This window comes from Betta splendens, chromosome 17 (assembly GCF_900634795.4).
Source record: "Betta splendens chromosome 17, fBetSpl5.4, whole genome shotgun sequence".
Taxonomy (NCBI): Eukaryota; Metazoa; Chordata; class Actinopteri; order Anabantiformes; family Osphronemidae; genus Betta; species Betta splendens.
In genome coordinates this window covers 3,361,494-3,386,010 of record NC_040897.2, presented here as the reverse complement: position 1 = coordinate 3,386,010, position 24,517 = coordinate 3,361,494, and the positions used below count along the sequence as shown (strand labels likewise).

Below are 24,517 nucleotides of genomic sequence, written 5' to 3'. Positions count from 1 at the left end.
AATTGGCGATATTGTGAAAGGTTGTTACCGGAAGCAAGTATGGTGTTGTGTAGCGTGATAATGCTGCCGTCGGGGAACAGGATGCTCTCAGGCCGAGTAGACATACTGATGTAACGGGATAAACGGCTGCATCCTTTGTTTTCTGGAGCCAGACATCCAGGTAAGGTTTGATACTGATCTCAGTGGAAATATTATCACAGCACAAACTTGATTGACACATTTGACGTAGTGCGGGAAGTGTCTTTATTCCACGTCCAGTCATGTCCAAAATACGACTATTGTTCGCTGAGATCAAGGCTTTGCACACCGCAGCTGAGGGAAGTTCATCAAACGCCTCATTGAGTATTTAGCCGCGGGGCTCGCGTTAGTGATGGCTACGTGTCTGTGATGTTCATGCCGCAGTTTGAGCCTCGCCGGGGCTACGAAGCTAGCATCCAGCTGAGGAGCTCCGTGCTGTGGGCTAATCCATCCTCGCTGTTGTGCTGGAGCCTGTAGGTGGTGGTTTGGCTTTGCATTGCATCACCAGCAGCGCGCGCACAAGCACGCAGGTGTAACTGGTGTGGTGGTAGCTGCTAACGTGCAGCTCCTAAGTTAACAGCTTGAAGCGTCTCTGCTGTGTGCGCACACTGTAAGACGCTTATAGTATCTCGCTGCCCGATCACGAGCTTCTGTTATTGTACCTGATGCGAAACCACTCGTTCCCATCTCCATAAATCATACGTAAACCAGGGTATTATTCAGCTGTGCTCTTTAGATTAAGGATCGTTTTTATTAACTAATATTAATGAAGATTGCGGCATCATCATACTGTACATCTGTCACCGTGTCCACTGATGCGTGATGTCTGACACGTCACTCACTTCAACTCAGATCAGCAAAACCAACTTTATTGCCTTTACAAGAAGAACAAACATCTGTTCAGTCTTTGTCCAAGTCTTAATTTTTCAATTAAAAGTTAAATTTGAAAAAACTATAAGTGTGGTGTTTGAGGAGAAGAGAGGAAACAACTAAAACAAAAGCAGCAGCAGCAGCATGCATCAAATAAAACCCAGATGGAATCGCTGGTCCAACTGCCCAGTGGAAACATACAGTACATCTCCACGGCCAAAATACCTGTACAAAATACTGCACAGAGACAGGAAGACACAATGTTTATGACAAGCAATGAAAGCGTATGAGATTAAAGGGGAAACGGAGGATCTCAGTTTGTCAAGGAACTAAATGTATAGCAGCATAACTAAGACAGAATTCAGAGTGGCGTGAATCATCTGTAACTCTAAGCGTACCAAACTTAAAGTAGAGGGTCTGTCTAAAATGGGAGCTTGGTAGATTAAAACTCTGCCTCCCATTCTACATTTGGCAGCTACAGAAACCACAAGTAGACCAGGGATCTGAAAATTAAGCATTTTTTGGAAATTATGAGATCTTTAATATATGTAGCTTGATCATTATTGATTGCTTATCAAATCATTGCTTTGTAGGTAAGAGCAAGAAGTGTAAATGCTATTTTATGGGGATCCACTGAAGAGAAGCTGGTGCAGGAGAAATATGATAGTAATTTCGAAAAAATAAAAGATTAAAACAGTTGTCATTGATTTTTCAATATGGTCCTAGCTTAGTGTTCAAATAATCAGAATTAGGCTCTATCTGCTGTGCGAAGAGAGACACAAATCTGAGTCATGTCCCCAAACTCCCAAAAAGTTTCAGGCGTTTATGAACACTTAGGCAATAACAGTCATTTGTTGTTGTTGTTGTCTGTGTATCATGGAGCCATGGCAGATATAAAGTGGACAGGATAAGTTAGAGCCTATTCTTCAGCTGCAGCTTCAGCTCCAACCCAACAGGAGTCCTGCAGGTCCATCAGTGTCTGGAAGTTTGGCCAGAGTTTCTTATTTTCATAAGATGTTTTAAACCTATTTTACAGCAGCAGCTATCCAAAACAGCTTTAAATTGATAGTGCTGTACAAACATAGAGGATTGTATTAGATTCAAAATTCAACAAACTTTAATAATCCTAGAGGGAAATTGCTTTGTACAGTTATGATTCCTTTCACATATAGTACTATAGAAGGACTGATTGAAAACAGCAAAATGTATTATCGGGACAGACATGTAATATGTATAAATACATATACTGTACATACATATGTATACACATATACAAACACACTATCAAATCAATTTACTTTATTTGAAATTAGTAATTTCATCACCTCTCACCTTAAGGGAGTGCTGGATTAAAATGAGCTGCGTTACCAACCATGAGCCACCAGTGATCTAGGAAGCGGTTGAAGTGAGAGAGTTTAATAACTGTAAAGTTCATGTCTGCTCCTCTTTCACCGTTGTCACACGTGTACAGATGGATCAACGCAAAATTGTTGCCATCATCACTTTTGAGCCACCAAACATTCCAATGTAGCCTCCACCTCTTTTAGCAATTCCAGTGCACAACCAGAAAGAAAGAGCTACATGACCTGCAAAGTACATGGGGCGTCCCAATTTCTGTTTGTTGTATCTTTTGTTTGAATGGGAAGTAACTTTGTTACAGGTGTTGGAACTTTAATGTCATTGTCATCATCATCAAAAACAGTAGATAGATGTGATTGTGTAGAAATGTGACATTACTGATCGCTTCAACCTAAACACAAAAAAATTAATAAAATAAAATTCACACAACAGTTAAGTTGGGCAGAAATAACACTGGCTTCCTGGGTGAGTGTTTAAATCCAGTAGAGTATGTAGCACTAAGATGGTCTTATTTTATTCTGTAAAAACATTTTCACAAATGAAAGACTTCATGTCATGTGCTGTAGCTTGAAAAGCAAGTTTGGACACAAAGAGCTGATTCCGGCTTCTCATCCCATCACAGCCCTGCAGTCCACCGTCCATCCTCTGCCGGGGTTTATTCAGGTGCTGCAGTTTTTATTGTTGTAACTAAGCAGGTTGTGTTGAGCAGTTTAAAGAATCATCACAAAGAATCAAATCTTCTTGGAACTTAACGTCTTGACCAACTGGCACTTGGAATACAGTTCTGTCTTCCAACCAACTAACTAACTAACATACAATAAAGGAACAATTTCTGTATTTTTTCAGTGGAAAGACCAAAACTTTGATCAAATATTTTGTCTTGATACTTCAGGTCAAGTAATAGTGTCTTAAAGTAGTTACATAAAAAGCATGTGGTGGTCTTATTTTCAGGCAAATACTGTACAAGCTCAGACGCTAACAAAACATTTGTCTGTGAGGTGATAAACAAGCTTCATGTGCTGTACTGGTCAGTCTTCACCTTCCTATGACCCTCAGTGCATTCAGGACCTCCTTCAGACTCCGCGTCATCAACATCTGGCCATGTTTACACCAAATGACTTCTTGTCTGCCTTAAAGATGACTTCATGATATTGAGTCTAATGTAGTTTAAGGTCTATTTGAGCTAAATTCAAATCCTTCTGTGGTCAAGACAAGATTATGTTGCACTTTTAAGATTATTTAGTCACAGCATAGACTTGATATTTAATATTTAGGTTAATCACTGAGCGATTGATTAATATTTCAGAAATGCCTTTATTCAGTTTCTTGGATGCCGTCTCTAAAGCCCATCTCAAATATTGTCTCCTTTTGTATTATACATTTTGTAGCCTAACGAACCTAACTCTGAATGTATCAGCATGTTTATGTCAAATAAAGCAGGCTTGCTGTTAAGTTCCCTTTGTACACATTATCATCCCTGGACCCCCCACAGAGTAGTTTGTAAACACACACCACAGTTCTGATGACACTGAACTTAGGTCTGAGTTCACACTTGGCAGCAGGTTAAAATAAATGAGAGAATATTTTGTTCGGCTGCTTAGTGACGCATAGGTGGATCTTTGGATATATGGCCTACACAATATGACACAAAAAAAGTTGCCTCTACCTTAGCTGTGCTTCCTCCTATAATCACGGATATAATTACCTTCTTAGTGCAGTTTGTTTTGTGTAGTGTGAACATTGTAATTGTACTTGAGTGCGCACCAAATCAACTACACCAAGTCCCCCAAATGGAGGTGGTCACAATACGGATCATATAGCGAACTCTGGTGCAATTCTCCCTGGTAAAAACGCAAACCGGACCAAAATGGGACGAAAGGCTGCGAATTATGATTTGTTAATATCTGTGGCTGATTTAACATATCACAGTTCATTAAGATAATTGCAGGCTGCCTCCTGTATTGCCTTGATGTGCGCCTTCAGTGATTCCAGTGCATCAATATGTTTTCCAGTCGTAACTGCGCTCCATTTTCAAACTGCAGGATCAGTGGGGCGAGGATGGACCCGCATAGGTTGACCTTCATCGTAAAACTGTCTCTGTCTCATCACAGAAATGTCCAGTAGTCCACAACACAGGACTTTTTACTTTTCCGGTCCCCACGGCACATCTGACCAATAAGTGGGGAGAATGTTGCTGCGTAGTTTGATTTTTCTTGTGATTAACATTTTTCAGTTTCTTTACAACAGAATCATGTCAAGGTAAGATTTAAGAACATACAGAATTAAAAAATGCACATTTTTATAGAAAACCCAGCAAATCCAACGAGAGAGAAAGTATTTCTTTTTGCCAGTACCAGGCTCCAGGTGGACGACCATCTGCCTCAAGCAGTTGGGGTGAGAGGATAGAGAAGAGAACAGCAACAGAACCCTGGCAAAGGGATTGGGCCAGATATGGCACACTGCAGGCATGCAGCTCTGAGGCTGACCAGACCTGTAAAAAGATACAGAGGAAGGCAGACACAGAGAGAAAAGCACAACCAGAAAATGAAATTAAAGTTAAACCAGTCGAAGTTGATACAAAGAGGAAAGGTTCTGACCCTAGCCTTAAAGTAGAGGGTGTCTGCTTCTTGAACCTTAACTGAAGCTGGTTCCACAGAAGAGCTGTATTGGTGGTGGGCGTTGGTGGTGTCTGTTTGTGTTACTGTCGCCACACGTTTGATGCCACAACTCTTCAAATGTATTAAATGTTTCTGTTTCTTTGTACTTTTCTGTTTCAGATTGTACGTGCACCTGAAGAGGGAGGGGATGCAGAGGTGTAGCAGGACTTTATCGTCAGCACCCCTGGCTTTGTTTCTCTGTAGGAGCACTCATCGTTACCACTGCACTGAAACGAAGTTCTTTCCAATAAAGAAGGAAGGAAAGTAAGGAGTAAATTAGACCACATTGCAGAGCTGGATCGGTGCTTCCTCCTACTCCGATAGCAGCCTCCACCTTGTGTCTTCATGTTTTGGGGGTTCTCCGGTGCCCCCGCCCTCTGTCAGTCCCCCCCAAACCTTCTGCCACCACGGCCGGCCACGCCAGTCGCTTGGTTGCCATGCCGACGGAGACACTGGCTTCAGCCCTGCCAGATAGCAAGGCCTCTGGACCTGCAACGCCATTCAGTACCCCTACAGTACCTCTTCGCATTCTCAACAAGGGCCCTGAGTACTTCAGGAGACAGGTACTGTTACTTTGGTATAGTCTTTGTTTACATCTATGTGTGTAATACTGTAGCAAACCTCCTTACTTCTAGGAATGACCTAATCCTTTTACTTATATGGGCCTATTTAGTCAAATGTACAACAAAATGAAAATAAAATGTATTGCATTGCACCACACATTTTGTCTGTCTCTGTAGCAGTCATATTTGGTTAATAAAAAACTAACATGACTGTTACATGTTGCATGGAACAACATGCAAAAGTATAAAGTAAAAAGGGCCTTATGTACAAAGACTTGCATAGATTTCCCACTAAACTTGCCGTAAGTTCAGATCCAGAAAACTGCGTAAGTAAAAATGTATCAACCTCTACTACGCATGTTTCCTTTGGACATTCCAAACAACTTGAAATTTAATGCAGATAAATAAGTAGCAGACTCCTCCCGTGACACACCTTTATATAAATATGCTTATTCATTTAAATACGGTCTGCGCAGTATACTGAGTCGCACCGTGTGTGCAGGTGTTAATGCTGCAGGTTCCGCACAGTAGTGGAAATAAAATATATTAACATTAACAACAGGAATTAATATTAGGGCCATTAAATTATTTACTGATCAGGGAGCTCTGGTACTAGCTTCAAATCTGATCCTAACCACGCTGTTCGTTAAAATGAATAGGTCGTGTTGAACCAGGCACCTCGATACAATATGAATAAGAATAAGAAACACAGGCCTTTGATTGCCCAGCAGTGGGGAAATTGCATCTCATAATAGCACAGTACAGGGTTGAAGCATAGTATCAGATCAGATGGCACAGTACAACACTATACAAGATGAGCAAAGTGAGCAGTGTACTGGATCATGAATGATTATTGCATATAAATATTGCACAGCAGAAAGTCAACATAACCACTGATGCAGTGGATAACGGTGCTGATTGTACAATCTGATAGCAGCAGGGAGGAGACATATGTGTAATCTCTCCTTTACACAGCAAGGGTGGATCAGTTTGTCACTGAATCTGCTCTCCATAACAGGCAGTGCGTCCTGCAATAGGTGAGAAGAATATTATAATATTAATATTATAATCAAGAATAGATGCGAGTTTGGCCAGGACCCTTCTGTCACCCACCTCCTGCACCGTGTCTAGAGTGCAGCCCAGGACAGAGCTGGACTTCTTGATGACCCTGTCCAGCCTCTTCCTGCCTGTCACTGTGATGCTGCTACTCAAGCAGACAACACCATACAGGATGGCTGATGCCACCAGAGTCATAGAAAGTCTTCAGGAGTTGCCACCTCCTTTTCAAAAGGTGGTGGAGTCTGCTCTGACCCTTCCTGTTTTTCTGTCCTTCCTTGGTTTTTCCAGCATTGATTGAGAGATAGTTTTGCTGGTAGTGTGGCAGTCCACAGTCATCAGAGATTGAGAACAAATTAGCTCGATGTAGGAGGAAGACGATGGGGTCCTCTACTCCTATGACAGGTCTGAAGCTGCTGGGGTCCCTAGCATGTGATGTCTACTGGTACCAGGCAGGAGGTCTTCGAGAGCTGTGGTACCACCCTCAGCTTGAGGCTTAGATTGAAGACGTACTTTATAACTCCACACAGTTCACCTGTGCAGGACTTTAGGAGTCTGGAGCTGATGCCATCTGGTCCTGCTGCTTTCCTGGCCTTGATCTTCTTAAGCTCTTTTCTCACCTGGGTGCATGAGAAGGACAGGGGTTGAAGGAGTGCCTCGGTCTCAGAGTGGTGTGAAGTGGAGGAGTGTTGCTGGGAGGATTCACAGGTCTGCAGAGCTGATGGTGCGGGGCTTTGTGCAGAGGTGTGAAGGGCTGTGGGGAGTGGTCCAGAGATTTGAGGCGTAAAAGGATTTGGTGCCTGTGGGTGTGGAGCTTTCTAGCCAGAGATGGTTTTCAGGCCTTTTCCTCACAGATTTTAAATGTGTGTCACAGATTTGTGTTTAGAACAGGTTTTTGTCCGCAAGTACCCTTTGTACATGAGGCCCTGAGGACCACATCCGGCCTCTTTTCGTTGTAAGATAATCTGAAGACCTTTTCATACAGTAGATGATGAATTGATCTGTGAAAGTATTAAATTCTGAATTGTTTTGAAGTGTGCATTTTAAAACATTGGGGGGGGTCGACATTTCACAGTTGAACACCCCACTTCTATTCAACCTATTCATTATCTGATAATACTGTACACTGTTGTTCTTGACAATATCATCATGTGTAAACAACCTTCGGCTGAGCCTCTATAGATTGCGGTAAACTGGCAGGTTTCCTCTCCAGTATGGAGTGAAAACTGAGGAAGTGAGCAGGTTGTTTTATTGATTATAGTTCAGGAACTGCTTAAACCTAATCTTACAAGAGAATTCAATATGTCAGTTAGATGTAAACAAACATCATCCACCCACATGGAGTCATAGCAGGATAGTTTATAACACACACTGCTCTGAGTAATAAAGGGTAAACACAATGGTGCGTGAGTTCAGGTCCATCATACATCTGGTATGTCAACATGTCTATTCAGGAAGCAACACTGACTGTGAATCAGTTTAACCTGCTATTGTGTATGCAAATGGAACCATCAGGTGGAAATTAGAGGCAAGTAGCAAGACATGCCCTATAAAGTATTGGTTGTAGGTGGTGTCCACAGTCTGTTTCCTGTCCTCCTCCTTTCTGGGCTGTGCCCTCACTACTAGAGGCAGTACTATGGTGTCTGCCACCCACAGAATTTTTCAGTTAGAGCAGTTCATCCAGGATAAAACATCGATTCACACAAAGGCATGGAGGTCTGCTGTATCTCCCAGCACCAGGAGACATAAACAGGAGACACAGCCTGTAGGAAGACAAACCCAGCAGCAGGACGCTATCTGCTCCTGTGGGGAGGACTATGGGGTGCCAGAGCCCCTATAACAACCACCAGAAGCCAGTGATGTGCATGTTTCTCCTTAGACTGTCAGAAACAAACAACATGACAGTGGTATGAGGGCTACATATCCATGTCACAGCGCCACACAGAAGAAAGAGGAGATTAACAAAACTGTTACCGCTGAAGCTGGACGTGCCCTCCACTATGAAATTAACCTTTTAATGCCATAGTTGACAGGTGCTGTAACTGTGTTTGAGCTGGAGACAAATGGATCAGATCAGAACTGGCCCTCCAGGAGGCCAGAGGACTGCAAAGTGAGCTTGTGATGAAAAAGATGTTTTCAGCAAAGCTCTTGACCCCTATGAGGCACCGGGGGGCAGGCCGCAACAGAGGAACTTAGACAGTTACAACATTTCAGTGTTGAGTTCACTTTGACCCCTCGAAGGCACAAAGGAGTGATCTGGGCATGGACCGTCATTGTTCAGTTCATTCAGTGGTGTCACATCTAGCAGCAGCAGAAGGAAAGAAACTAGTATGTAATGATTGAGTGATGTTTGTTGGTTAGTGAGTGAATACTTTGCTTGTCTTGGCTGTTTTTTGAGTTGATTGGCTAAAACATTGCTGTTGTGGGCACAGTTAAAGTTGACCAGGCTGATTCAGGCAGTAAAGCCAACAGACCAACGTTTTTTATATGTTTTGGCAAACAACCGCAAACAATGCTTGGTGTTGCCCAGGAGGAATCTTATGTTCATGAGCTTGCATGGATTTGGAAACAGCGTTGTTGCAACGTTTACAATATCAGAATAAAATGGGTTGGTTCAGGCTGGTGTTTTAAAATCTTGCTACTCACCTTGTGAAGAGTTAACTTTTCCTTTTGGATGTCAGGGTTTCTCTTCCTCTCATTTAGAGGAACAGTTTATGTTTGGATTAGAATGAATAGAATAGACAAAACCTTGTCCCGCAAATGGGAAATTGCCATGTTTCAAAAAAAACAGGTTCAGATCAAAATTATGTACACGTTACAATAAGCTAAAGTGACTGAGGTATTAAAGTGACTGGTGTAATTGCCCTGGTAAGGTAGTGTGTGTGTGGCAGTGTGGTGGAATTGTGCACCGTGTTAGAGATGTTCATTGTAAAGTCTGACAGCATCAGGAAGGAAAGACCTGCAGAATCTCTCCTTCCCACAGCGAGGGTGGATCAGTCTGTCACTGAATCTGCTCTCCAGGTTAGACAGTGTGTCCTGCAGTGGATGAGACTCATTGTCCAGCATAGCTGTAAATTTTGCCAGACCCCTTCTGTCTCCCACCTCTCTCGCTGAGTCCAGAGTGTAGCCAAGGACAGAGCTGGACTTCTTGATGACCTTGTCCCGATGCCACCACCTTTAGGAGATATAGCTGGCCGGCTCTGGTCCTTCCTGTATAGTGTGTCTGTGTTGTTAGTCCAGTCCAGGTTGTTGTTTAGGTGAACACCCAGGTACTTATAACAGTCCACTCTCTGCATGTTCATTCCATGTTCACTGGAGGGGGGTGGGGGCTGTAGACTGACATCTGCAGAAGTCCACCACCATCTCCCTGATCTTCCCTACGTTGATTAGAAGGTGGTCCTGCTGACATCAGTCTACAAAGTTGTGTCAGTTCTCTGTACTCCGCGTTGTCATCGTCGGTGATCCGACAATTGCAGAGTTGTCAGAGAACATCTGCAAAACACAGCCAGTTGTATTGTGTCTAAAATCTGCAGTGTAGAGGGTAGGTAAGGCTTGTTTCCAAATTTCTTCCCATGATGCCAGTTTCGATTTTTATCGTTGTGCCCCTGTGACTCTGTTACTTACAGTAGTGTTCAAAATAATGTGATTAACCAGTATAATCCAGGTTTTGAGTATATCTTGTATTGGTACATACATGGCAAACAAGTTACCATTAAGTGTAGTAGATTCTCAGAAAACAATGTGCATGCTCTTAAGGCTGTCCAATTGGCCAATTAGTTGAAAGGAGTGTGTACAAAAACTGCAATTTCTGCCGTTGTTTGTACTAGCTCAACTATTTTGTACAAACATTTTTGTTTCTAGGATTTAGCAATCCTATGAATCACTAAACTAATATTAAGTTGTATGACCAAAGTTTTGTATTACTGCTTCACAACTGTGTGGCCTGGAGTCAGCCAACTTGTGGCACCTTTTTCCACTCTATGATTCTTTAATTCATTTACATTTCTTGATCTTTATAAAAGGCATTTTTGATATCACCTCACCGGGTTTTCAATTAGATTAAGATCCGGGGATTGGACTGGCCACTCCATAAAATTAATTTTGTTGATTTGAAAGCAAGATTTTGCTCGTTTTTTCTCAAGTGTGTTTGGGGGTCATTGACTTGTTAAAACATCCATTTCAAAGGTATGTGCTCTTTAGCATAAGGCAACATGACCCCTTCAAGTATTCTGACATATGCAAACTAATCTATGATCCCTGGCATGCGACACCATAGTAGGAGAAACATGCCTATAACATAACTCCACTGGTTTGCTCTCTATTTTAAGGCATTGAAGATCATTTTAGCTGAACAGCATATACATTTTTGAACCTTTTTTTATTATAGGTTTTCTCCTCTCCAGTCAACGTTTTAATCTTCTGAACAATGTCTTGAACGACCCATTTTCCTCAGGTTTTTAAATGCATGATGAACAAGCGCTGGCTTCATCCTTTAAATAGGGGCCACCTGATTCACACACGTTTTGTCACAAAACTGGTCAAAACCTCAGGCACCACAGTTTTTACCGTGTTTTCTAATTGATAAGTTTTGGGCTTCAAGTAATAAAATCTCAGCTTCCTGCTTGAGCGATGGTCAATTCCTGTTATTCCCTCCTGTGCTAAGCCTGTTGATTTTAATGTTCCCTCCAATTACAGTACAAGTTTGTGTGTGTGCCGTAAACACCAGCGATGCACATGGTCACAGCCATCCTAACTGTGATGTTGAATTCGCTATGGTGAACACAAGTCAGAACTACTTGAGATCATCTGGTCCTGATTATTAGAGTGTTGCTATATGAAGGGCAAGTCATTAAAAAGCAACTGTAAATTTTATGTTTGTTTTTGAGGGCTGTGACAGTGATCTGTGTGCAAAATAATTTCCCTTTGGGATTAAAAATGTTTTTTGAATCTTGAAATCTGATTTGTGTGTGCCCTTGACAGAGTTTGTGTGTGGGGGAGGGCATGCAGTTGAGCTGGGGATTGAACTACCAACCTCCTCTAACTCTCTACGCACAGTTTAGTCACATGTAGAGTGAGGAGGTGTATTATCCTGTGAAGCTATGATCATCACCATCAGCCTGGATGTTCATGCGTTGTGATTACCCACAGCTGTGTCGTATGCCGTGACTTATACACTAGTAACTTGTGTTTTATCTGCCTAGGTGGAGCCTAATCCAAAGCGCCTCAGTGCTGTGGAGAGACTAGAAGCTGACAAGGCCAAGTATGTAAAAAGTCAGGAAGTGATCAACGCCAAGCAGGAACCAATCAAGCCACCGGTGCTGAGCAAGCCCCCTGTCAGTCAAGCACTCCTGTCCAAGAGAGGCTCTGGCATAGTGGGAGCGGGGCATGGAGGTGTACCATTCAAAGCTTCCAATAACAACGCCAAATCAGACACATGTGCAACAAGTAGCACCTTCAGCAAACGAGAAAATTTGAATCTGGAGATCCTAAAAAATCTGCTAAACTCTTCGTCCTCTTCAGGAGCTGGAGCTGAAGCACTAGGAGGAGGACCTAAAAGTGCTGTGCTGAGAAGGCCGTCAAGGGAAATGTCTAGGAGTTGGACACCATCAGGGTAAAACCATATGCTGGGCCTCTGTGGTGTGTAAACGTCAGTCTGGTCTGTACGCAGTAAAACAAAGATATATATTTTGATTTGTCTCCTGTACACCACCGCAACCATGTTTAAAATACTCCAGATTTGCCATATTATGTGTATTCAATAGCAAGCTGTTCTGGCAATATGTGAGCATAAGTCACTCCACTCCCACTCTGCACCATATGATTCTAAGTAATCTAAACTTTTTGGTCCTTCTAATAAAGTGACACGTTTCTTGTTTGGGTTATTACACATATATGATCTGAGACAACACATATGTTGAATTTTTTTTTTTTAGGTTTGCAAATAAAAGAAATTCTGAACACGTTTTTACACACTTTATGTTTAAAACAATGCTTTCCTACAACTAATTTTAAAATTATTAACATGACCATGGAACATCACCGCTTCATCAGGAAGCAATACTGAATAATCACCACTGTCAACAATGTTCCATAAACACCACAGAGACAACAAATTCCAGTTAAATGTTTGTATATGCTATGAATTAGCTGAATGAACTTTAAAAGGCAGTAAGAAATAAGAAAAACGTCATGACTCCATTGACGTAACCCACAAATAACTGATCATTTTATGATAACAGTTTTTAATGTGTGTTTACCTGTGACTGAAAGGGACACTTGGAAGCCAGAAGTTGTAATCATCAATCCCTAACTTAGCCCTAAAAATATGTATGAAATAGATATTTTTTGTATTAATAAAGGCATATAATATTGTTAGTGGTGAAATCATTGTATGTATTGATTTTGGAACACTGTGCTGTGTTACCTTACAAGGTCGTGAAGCATCTGTATTTACTGTACATTGATAGAGCTGTTTCTTTACATTAGACTATGATGGCGACATTGCTACCTCCTCAGAATGTTCGAGATGTTGTTATATGTTCCTTCTTCATCTGTCCGTGGTTTTCCAAGTGGGCAGTTAATTCCCTTATTTTTGGTATCTCGTGATGGGTTTCAATGATCTCGTTCACGTCTATCAGCCTCCCACTGAGTTTTCAACAATTCCAAAGGCTAATAAATCGCACCGTCATAGCTTTCTGTGCTGGGTGGTACAGTAGTTAACGGGCCCTGTTTGCTGTTTGTTCCTCTATTTACAAACCTCCAAAATGGGATCATTTCTAAAAATGGCTCTAATCCCTTGAGCAGCTGAACGGCTGCTCATGCTTTGTTTAATCATTGTGGTGGTGTACAGATGATAAATGAGTATCTTTGTTTCATTGCTTACAGAGTTCATTATATTTTATGCATTGATGCTTCTGTTTTATCAGTTACTGCATGTGCTCCACTTGTTCCAGATTAGACAGGTTAAAGAAAGCCTATGTGTGAAAGTTGAGTTAATAATTACAGCAGCGTTTATGCGCATTGTATTTACTCTAAGTCAGCTTTAATCACATTGTTGATTTGTGTCTTCCTTCCCGTACAACTGTATAATATCTGCATTTTTCTGCTTTGTCCTAGGTTGCCTCTGACCTACCGATCTACAATGACACTTAATGAGCAACCACCAGACTCCACTCCCAGTCCCAGCACCTCTCACTCCCTTCGCTCCTTCTCCCATTCCTTAAAGGTGCCTCCAGTTGTCAGTGGAGGACGTTGCAGTCCGCTTAATGGACGAAACCTCAACCTTAGTAAACAACTGCTGAATGAGAGAGGGGGTGAAGGAGGGAGGACCCACCGCTCCTGCTCCCCTCTTCCTCCTCTGCTCACCTCCCACTCGTCGTCTGACCTCCTCCGACTGTGCAACGGCAAACAGCTACAGACCACGCGCTCAAGCAGTTCTTCAGCTCCGCCACTGGCACCAAAACCCAACCCTGCTACTCTCTCTCCTCCAACACTCTCCTTGTCATTGCCTCCTGCTCGTACTCCTTCCTCCCCTTTGCCGTCTGACACTTTTCAGTCACTACCCTGTGACTTTGGAGACTTAGCGAATGCTACAGTTGACCCAAACTTGGATCTTGAACTTGGTTCATCTGTGGCCCGTCGGTCGTCCCTGCATAGATCTAAGTCCGACCTGTCGGACCGGTACGCTCGGGCTGGAGCTGACGTTGAGCGTTTTTTTAACTACTGTGGCCTCGACCCTGAGGAGCTAGAGGCGGTTGGTCCAGAGAACTTTGCACGAGCCAACTCAGACATTGTTAGCCTGAACTTCCGATCGGCGTCAATGATCTCCTCTGACTGTGACCAGTCCCTGCGATCCTCCAACGATGGGCTGTCCGATGGAGACAACGAAGAGGACGAGGAGGCTGGGGAGCGTGTTCCATATGGCATCTCAGCTGTGGAGAGAAATGCAAGAGTCATTAAGTGGCTGTACAGCATAAAACAGGCGAAAGAGATGCAAAAGGTTTCACACGTGTAGGACAAGGCATTATGCAAAAACTGGCTTCTATTTTAGTCTGGACCAGACTCATAGATAAAAATAGTGTGTCTTAAGAGAACATTTGTGATACATTGATAAATCAGTTGTCTGACAGGACAAGACAGTGTCTGGCTGAGATAATCTCTGAAGATAATGAAGTGAAAGCTTTCTTCTCTGTGGATGGAGTATAACCATGTCTGTCGTTTGTTTAAGCAGTGGGAACAAGCAGCACAAACTCATCATCGTCCTGTCGCTCAGAGGATATTTGGTTTGTCGAGTCGTTCACTTAGACTAACTCTTACGTTTGGTTTAGCAACATTTTCCTACATAGCTCGCTAATGTAGACACCTACTGCAGCTACGCCTCCTAACTGTAAATTGATGATTGTGACCTGTGATTCCTGATTAAAAGTATGAACCCAAGTAGAATGCAGGTGCTCCACAGTGTCCTCTATGATCATCCAGACCTTTACTGAGCCACCCCTGTCATCAGAGCAGCTTCTGTTATGCATTCTGTCTTGGCTCCATATCAGCATAGTTTTTTGTTTTTATAATAACATTGTCCTCATATTCAGATTTGGACAAAGAGGTAATGCTGACCAAGGAACCAGACAGTCTCACAAAAACACTAGGACTAGGTGCATTACAGATTATTAAACAGTAACGTAAACAGTCAGAAGACTATAATTTAAAAAAGAAACTGGTCATGTGGCTTGAGTGAGATGTGTGTGTGTGTGTGTGTGTGTGTGTGTGTGTGTGTGTGTGTGTGTGTGTGTGTGTGTGTGTGTGTGTGTGTGTGTGTGTGAACTCATCCATGTAATATATAACATGTTCTGACATGACATGTACAGTAGTGTTTCCGTCAGCGACACTTCAATGACAGTGTTGGTGCAGGTTTTCTCGATATTATCTTAACTACATGGACAAGTTTGAACCAATAACTAAAATGTAATGTGTTTGCAAACTGTACAGCAGTGAAAGACCCAAACGTTTATGTTACAAGGAGTTGCTTAAGGTATTTGATCATTGGATCCACTTTGGTCAACAGGCACAGATGCTCTTTTAATGGGACAAGACAAGAACCACACTAAGTACCAGCCTTTTATAAGATTTAAATAAAGTCCTGTTGGAGATTTATGTCGACATTGCTGATGTTTTTTTCTTGCTGTCTGCTTATCTGTCTGTATATATATATATATATATATATATATATATATATATATATATATATATATATATATATATATATATATATACAGAAAAGTCTGGATGCATCTTCTCTTTCTTAATTTAATGACCATTTATGTTAACATGTGGATTATGGATTGAAAAATAACTTAACAAATGTATATTGTTTGACAGTTTGGAAGAATGAACTAAAGATGTTTTTTGCTCACCCAGCCATATACAAATTATGTTTGCTCAGATTCATAAGTTATGTTATTGTATATTATACAAAAGACTAAAACATTGCACTTTGCTTGAGTTAATGTGATATTCTAATGAGTAAGAGTCAATGTGATTGAGAAAAAGTGATGGAAGGTGATAAAAGGAAGATGTGCCTTCAATCAGCAAAGACATATTGATATTTCTTTGCAATATCTATTTGTGATTACTTTAGCTTATAGACCGTGTACTGTAGGATGAACACAAGTCACTGATAGTTCCTTGTAAACAGAGCACCTTGAAATTAGCTGTAGCAGTAATGTGGTTCCAAGTACAGCATGCACAAAACAAGCAGGTGAGAGTTCAGTGAAGTAAATGATCACAAAACCTCTTTCATTTCAGCTAAGCTTGTAAAAGCTTTAATCACTCATCATTGATGTTTTACATTGTGTTCTGTTCAACTGTACAGAACTGTAGTTTGTTTATCTATGTATTTAAGTCAGATTTTGTAGTCAACCGACACCAGTCACATTATGTTTTTGGTACCTGAATAAGTTTGTTATAAACATAATTGCTTAATGTTCATAATGAATGTGAGGGAAAACTACTTCACAGAGGAATCAATTGCAACTTTACATCCATGTTTGGACTTTTATTTTGAAATGTCGTGGCTTCCCTTGCATACGTTTAAGTATTTTTTGGGACAAACCTAACATGTTCCATTTCTCCCTCCTAGGTTGTCAGACATTAACTGTATGTCTGCTCTGCAGTGACTCTTTTCTTGGTCTGTTTTGGGTGTTGCAGTTGTTGCAGTTGTTCTTGTATTAATGTCTACCCTCAGATTAGGTTTGTGAGTTGATTTGTGTTTTATGCTGTATTGAGTCAAGCGCTGCTCATTTTTATTTTGCATTTCCACAATTTGGCCTCTAGCCTCTACAGTATGTGTATTTTCTACAGCCTCTCTGAATACCACAGCCATTTGTAAATATTACAGAACAGAATGACTGTTCACAGCTGACACTGATGAGCACATTTTGTATATTGTCTACTCTCTTCCCACAGTATGTGGATACTGACTGTTGTCACTGTGCAGCAGCTGTGTCACGTCCTCATTGTACCCACTACATTGCCCATCATTCTCCAATGCTCAACCTCACTCCAATTAATCTATGAAAGCGATTGTGTTACATGTAATATATGTAAACATGTGTTTCTAGGATAATCAGGAACAAAACACCTTTATTTGCAGCTGAAGAGAGAAAGCATTTCTCCTGTAGCTTGGGCCTGAAGAGTATGCTATATCCACTAGATGGAGCCAAACTGACTATGTGTGTTTGTTAAGAGACCAGTGTTGATCAGTGTGTGTCCAGGTCTTTCAGCAGCAGCACCATGATGATGTCTCTGACTCTACTGCTGGCCACCCTGGGGCTCCTTGTTCAGGGTGAGACTCTCTCTTCAGGATGGAGCCAGGTTCACCACAGTGATGGACAAACACTGAACCAAGCAGCACTGAGCTTCTTCATCTGTTTTCCATCTTCAACAAATAATATTCTTCTGTTTGGATGTTGATCGTCTTTCTCCAAACTTGATTTGTGTCACTCACTCTTCTTCTTTGTGTCGTCTTTTACAGGTTCATCAGGACAAATCAATGTAGCAGATTCAAATTAATAATTTAATATTAATTCAGAAACATTAATATTCCTCAAAGGTGGGGCACCAAGTCTTTCAGCTGAACCAAGCTATACTTAATCTAGTTGAAACCAGATAACAATTGAATTATTATTAATTATTATTAATAATAATTTTACTTTGATAAAACCAAATCAGTCTAATGTCATAAGTTCTTGTCTTGTGACCTCTGTCACCGACACCAGAACGATGAACACAAAACCAGTTCCTAACATTTCATGATACTAACACTACAGAATATATGAATGAAACGGTGTAAATATATGCAGAGGAAGCAATAAATAAATGAGCTTAATAGCCTGAATCATGTGAGAACATGAGCTGGGTTTGAGGACACAGCATTGCTTCTTAGCCCAAGATGCAAAAATGACTGAGGCCAAAGTTGTTGAGTTAGATTGAATCAATTAAAAATAGTTAATAAAAATTACTGTTTTGGATAAAAATTTAGTTGGCGTCGCTTGAGTTGTCTTTTTTTTTTATTGTGTTTGTGTGTGTGTGTGTGTGTGTGTGTGTGTGTGTGTGTGTGTGTGTGTGTGTGTGTGTGTGTGTGTGTGTGTGTGTGTGTATTGTGTGTGTATATTGTTTGACATTAAACCGGTGTGATGCAAAAAAGAGGTTGAGCTCCACTGAACGATGGTGACGATGGTTGCAACAGGAAGTGGGGGCGGTTGCATGGCTTTTTCAATTCAATTCAATTTGATTTATATAGCGCCAAATCACAACAAAGTTATCTCAAGGCACTTTACAAAATAAGGTTTAAGACGTTACACAACTAAACCCAACAGATCCCACATACAGCAAGCATTTAATTTGACAGCAACAGTGGAGAGGAAAAACTCCCTCTCTAACGAGGAAGAAATCTCCAGCAGAACCAGGCTGGATGTGGGCGGCCATCTCCCTCGACCGGTTGGGGTGAGAGATACTGTAGAGAGAGAGAAAAGCACAACAACAACAACAAGCAACAACAGAGCACAGGCAGGATGGTTGGACCAGGGACTGGATACAGGCAGGATGGTTGGATCCGCAGCTGCCCATCACACACCAAACTTTGAGTCCAATGAGAGAGAGAGAGAGCGGAGGAGAAGCACAACTACTGGAGAGGAAGAAACTAGGTTAGTTAAACATAGAACAATAATGGAAGGTTATTGGACAGAAGAGGTAGAAGGAAACAGAGGAGCTTAGTGTATACATTAAGTCCCCCAGCAGTCTATGTCTATTGCAGCTTAACTACAGTTAAAGACTCTAGGAACCACAAGTAGCCCAGCGCTCTGAGAACGAAGCGTTCTGCTGGGAGCATAAGGAACTATGAGGTCTTTAAGATAAGAAGGAGCTTTGTCATTGAGGACTTTGTAGGTGAGTAGGAGAATTTCAAATTCTAGCCTTCATTTTACAGGCAGCCAGTGCAGAGAAGCTAATGTAGGAGAAATGTGATCTCTCTTTCTAAGTCCTGTCAGAACTCTGGCTGCAGCATTTTGAATAAGCTGTAGGCTTTTTAAGGAGCTGTTAGGACATCCTATGAGTAAGCAGTTAAAGTAGTCCAGCCTAGAGGTAACAAATGCATGGATCAGTTTCGCTGCATCGCTCTGAGAGAGGATGCTTTTGATTTTAGCAATATTTCTGAGATGAATGTAGGCGGTTCTGGAGATTTGTTTAATGTATGATTTGAAAGAGAGATCCTGGTCCAAGATGACACCAAGGTTTCTCAGTAGAATCTGAAGCTAATGTTATGCCATCCAGGGTGGCTATCTGACTCAATAGTGTCTCTCTCACATTTTAGGCCCAACAATAAGAATCATCATCCACCATTTCCAGTAATAAACGGACATCTGAATACATATACAGTGCGTAGTGAAAGTATTCGGCCACCTTGAACTTTGCGACCTTTTGCCACATTTCAGGCTTCAAACATAAAGATATAAAACAGTAATTTTTTGTGAAGAATCAACAACAAGTGGGACACAATCATGATATGGAACGAAATTTATTGGATATTTCCAACTTTTTAAAAAAAATAAAAGACGGCAAATTGGGCGTGCAAAATTATTCGAATACTTTCACAAGGCACTGTATGTGTTATGAGTTATGCCAGCTGATTTTTTTTCAGTTCTGTGTCATTTCAGTCACCTTTTACTGCCAAATGTCACCAGTTTTATCTGAATTTAGTTGAAGGAAGTTTTGGAACATCCAGGATTTGATGTCTTTTAAACTCTTCATGGATCCATAACTTTAAAGGTTCCACTCAAATCAAGGCTTACTTAACATAATGCTGTATGAAGGAATTTCGTGTCTGTCCATACAGTAGGTCACTCTCAAAGAACCAACAGCCTAGTGGTTAAGGCACAGAAGCTCCCAGCTAGAGACTCCTGGTGTAAACTTGCCTCTGGTGTCTTTTGTTTACCACACAAAGTCAAGTGACACAAAATACAGAGATCTGCACACCCAACTTTCTGTTGTGAAGGCAAGAAGAATCAGACAAGGCAAAGTGCATCAGTGCCTCAAGATTGGACAGACATTGGGCCTGGTTGTACAGCAGGAAATTATCATTATCATCCACCGTATCAAACATTCAAACATAAAGATATAAAACTGTAATTTTTTGTGAAGAATCAACAACAAGTGGGACACAATCATGATGTGGAACGAAATTTATTGGATATTTCCAACTTTTTAAAAAAAATAAAAGACAGCAAATTGGGCATGCAAAATTATTCGAATACTTTCACAAGGCACTGTATGTGTTATGAGTTGTGCCAGCTGATTTTTTTTTCAGTTCTGTGTCATTTCAGTCACCCTTTACTGCCAAATGTCACCACAATCTGCTGATTGTGACGACTCAATAATTTTTTAGGTTAACTCACAGACTTTTCTTAAAGTAGAAACAGTACCAAAAGTGCAGGAACCTTCAGTCTGAGTAAAGTTACTTATTATCCTCCATTTACAATAGGCTTCACTTCACACCTGTAAAGAACTGGCTCATCAGTTGAACAAAGGACTGTGTTCCTCACGTCCCTCATGAAGGACATATCATGTAAAAGCTCCTTGAGAAACATTTCTGCTCTACAGGAATGCAGGTGCAATGACCCAACTTAGCTAAGTGTTAAGTTTATGGCTTTAGCATATAAAGGTTTCTAATATTAAACCACCAACTGGTTATTGAAAAAACTGTCGGTGGGAAGTTGTGTGCTTTAACCACCAGGCTCTTTGAAGTGATGGATCTCTGAAGAATCTTCTGTTTAAGTAGTTCACAAATGTATCTGGTTACATCACATCAGGTAACAGCACTGGAGGACTCTGATGCTTTGGGGAGAAGGGGGTGGTGTGAAACCAGTCTAACTAGTGCTGTGGATTGGTCTGAAATGAGGCTCTCTATTGTTATCTTCATCTACTCTAAGCTTGATTAGAAGATTCAAATGCTCTCTTTTATTTAAAACAGCTCCTGGAGCAGGTAGACTGACACACACTACTTCCAAGTTAATATGGCCGAATATATAGGATGAAAATTTAAGAATTTAATTAGGTATATTTGTAAAGTCCAATTGAACATAATACAGTCAGTAACTGATAAACCTCCAGAAGGTAGTTTGGCAGCTGTGGCAGTGTGAGCTCCTGATGCTTATCTATGATTTAAAAAAATGTAAGTACAACATTTAACTCTGACATGAAGTCAACTTTTCAAGTTTCTCAACTTTTTAGTTGACTGTTTAGACAGACAATTGTCTGTCTGTCTGTCTGTCTGTCTGTCTGTCTGTCTGTCTGTCTGTCTGTCTGTCTGTCTGTCTGTCTGTCTGTCTGTCTGTCTGTCTGTCTGTCTGCCCTAGCAAACAGTGTAGAACGTAGAATGTTTTCCAGGTGTCTGAACTAAAAATGCCCAAAAATTGTCCCCACATCAAAAGAGGTTAAATGTTGTTTTTAAATCTGCAACTTTCTGATCTGGCAAAAATGAGGGTTAACTGACATATTACTTTTTTACCTAAAAAGACAAATTACTTAGCCAACAATTCCATGGATGAGGACATTTCAAATGACTGGTCTCACTGGAAATTTAAAATGCACTACAGTATGTGGTGTAGAAAGATTCCCAGATCTCAAACGTTCATTGGACGCTCATGGATTTGAACAATGAGCCTTCTGCTTTTTTATTTGTTATTTATTTTATATTTTTGGCAGTAAAGTGGTCTCTTAGTAGTAAAATTGAGACTTATTCTTTACAAGTTGTGGTGTTGAGAAATGTATAGATCATAAACGTCCATGTGGCAGCTTGAGACACCAGCCTTCCAGTTGACCAATTGCGCCACAGAGACAGGCTTTTTGTGCGTTCAAGTGCTTTTCAGTTCTGAAACTCTGACTTATTCTTTACAAGTCAGCAAGTTGGAGATGCAGAATTATTGAAGACAATGTTGGAAAGGGAAATTTAGATAGATTCCTACATGCATTCCGGTCATGTTCACCTGTGCAGCAATTTTGGCAAAGACCTGTCAACCTGGTTAAGCTGTCTAATCCCAGCAGCCCCTGCACTTTGTCTTCTAGGAGATCTAAGTGGGCTCGACCTAAAGACAAACTAATCACACACACTTCTTTCTGCCCTTTGTGTCGCAAAGAAAATTATCTTCATGAACTGGAAACTAAAAGGAAACTTATCATTACTCTAATTGAACAGCTTGTTAGATTACACCACCTTAGACGCATTGTCTGCTTGTTCAAATCAATAACCAAAACTATACTCTGATTGATTCCATTGCCAGGTAGAGATGCGTGGAGCTCGGGTGCTGCACCATGTCTGGCGCGGTGGTGGGGGGGTGCCTGGTGGTTGGGAGTGCCTGCCTACCTAAGGAAAACTGCAGACCCTCACCATTTGCTGGACTTGTGCTGCGGCCCCAATGTGGTGCCAGGGGATTTGGTCGGGCCAATGGGGTAGGTCCCGCTCCGCTCGTGTGGGGGTGGTGGACTGGGGGTGGGTCCTCTCGGCGCAAGAGCATCTCCTCGTGGGCTCCCTACAGACTGTGGGTCCTTGGGCTCCATTCTCGCAGGCTGACCCTCCCACTGGGGGAGTGTTTGCCCCTTTACTCATTGGGGCAGACAGCGTTGACCCACGGTGGCCCACTCTGACCTCGGGTGCTGTCTCTGAGGCTGCTGCAGCTCTGCCTGGGGGGCTCTGTGTGGGCGGCTTGCATCACAACACCTGGCCTCCTGGAACTGAAGGTGTTTGGGCTCCCTGGCTGCTAGGATTCCTCCTTCTGGTCGTTGAATGGGCATAGTGGCAGAGCTCCATCCCCTCACCCTGGCTTCCAGAAGTGGCATTGTTCAAGCACCAATGTCTGCCTTACCCTTTGGGTGAACAATGCTAAGTTACAGCTTTGCTTACCTTGTATTGGGACACGCAACACCTAAGCTGATAAACAGGCTTCCCAAACCCAACTGTAAGTATTACTGGTACTACCACTAACAATATTAGTAATATTAGGAGTAATTGTGATGTTGTACGTCATGGCTATTATTGAGTAGTATGAGATTATGTATAACAAAACATGTGTATGTATATGATATATGTATATGTTTGTATGAGTATGTGCACATACCTAAACACTATTATTGGTATTATTATTAATCTCAAGGTAAACCACAGTACAGCAGTTGTTTAGTTATGAATGTGTTAGCTTAAGGTACATCCCCTACTTATTTATTTTACACATGCACTGCCCCTCTTCCGCGCACACACCCCAAAGCAAAAACTCAACCTGTCCACCAACACAGCAACATCACACATATTTATGATTGGCTAAATGAAACATTAAGAAAAACATTAATCAAGAAGAGTATATATATATATTTCTTATATACTCCTCTTGTAAAAGCAAAGCTGTCCATCACAATACGGCATTCAGGCTAATATATATAACATATACACATAATCTAAACTGCTCTGTATAGAGATTGGTACCATTAACAAAGACATTGTGCATGTACCTGAGGGGAAAATGACATCTACAGTAAAGTGAATGAGAGGAAAATTCACATTCATATCACAAACACAACAGCAAATGAGCAAATGAGTTAAAGTAGAATAGACCCACGCAAATGCCAAAGTATTGTGGCTTCTGGACAAATACATTAAGTTGTGAACTGCATCAGACGAAAAGATTTCTATTTAAAGGTTTGTATTTACCTTTATTCTGTACATACTGTTATATGACAACAGATGATGGCAAAATGGTTCTAATTGAACCTGATGATAAACAGAACATTCACAGACACAATAAAAGAAAAAAACAAGATTGACATGCTTCTGTCCCAATTCAGGTTTAGGTTTCACATACAGTATAACAATTTAAGTGTCTGATTTAAAACACTGTTCGTGACTATTTGACTGAAGGCTGAATTCTCACACCAACCTCCTAAACCCCACCAAGCATAGAGTCAGAATGGATGTACAATGTACCACACAATTGCAGAAACACCCAGCAACAGCAACTTACTTAACGTTAATTCTTGGCCATTCAGGAGGTATTCCAAAATCCATCGCAGGATAATGAATGTAAAGACACACCTGAACAGACTGTGTGTGTCTACGACCGAAGCAGAATGCTTAACCACCGTCCTATTGGTACGAGAGTAGAAGATTCTCCCAAACTATGAGGATCTAATTACAAAGTAACAAGCCACCAGAATAGGAGCTGCTGACAGGCCCAATCCACAGTAGAGGGCGACTCTTTCCCACAGCGTTGAGTTCTGACTTTCGGGTTCTGTCCTGAGTCTGGGCCATTCATTCACTGATGTTAAGAGACAAGACAGGTTCAATAAGTTGTTAATCAAGTAGGATGTTAATAAAGTTTTACTTAATCAACTCACCAGTGACGTTGAGTCGACATCGTCCAGATCCTAAACCATCAGATGTTCTGATTTTACACC

At 41.3% G+C, this 24,517-nt stretch overlaps 1 protein-coding gene across 2 annotated transcripts; it reads left to right on the top strand.

The window, feature by feature from the left end:
- fam110b (family with sequence similarity 110 member B) lies at window positions 1–15,679 on the top strand. 2 transcript variants are annotated; one of them, XM_029132521.3, is made up of 5 exons: window positions 1–160; window positions 5,025–5,467; window positions 11,725–11,914; window positions 12,044–12,134; window positions 13,640–15,679. In XM_029132521.3, the coding sequence occupies exons 2-5, from the start codon at window positions 5,342–5,344 to the stop codon at window positions 14,535–14,537; spliced, it is 1,305 nt and encodes a 434-aa protein (XP_028988354.1). In that variant the 5' UTR covers window positions 1–160; window positions 5,025–5,341; the 3' UTR covers window positions 14,538–15,679. The 2 variants fall into 2 exon arrangements, with proteins under 2 accessions (XP_028988354.1, XP_028988353.1); XM_029132520.3 differs by having other exon boundaries at window positions 11,725–12,134.
- The last annotated feature ends 8,838 nt before the right edge of the window (window positions 15,680–24,517 follow it).

Coding starts and splice junctions, on each gene's coding strand:
- fam110b (XM_029132520.3), top strand. CDS start 5,342: ATGCCGACGGAGACACTGGCTTCAGCCCTGCCAGATAGCAAGGCCTCT. Junction 5,468..11,724: donor CTGAGTACTTCAGGAGACAG/GTACTGTTACTT, acceptor TTATCTGCCTAG/GTGGAGCCTAATCCAAAGCG. Junction 12,135..13,639: donor AGGAGTTGGACACCATCAGG/GTAAAACCATAT, acceptor GCTTTGTCCTAG/GTTGCCTCTGACCTACCGAT.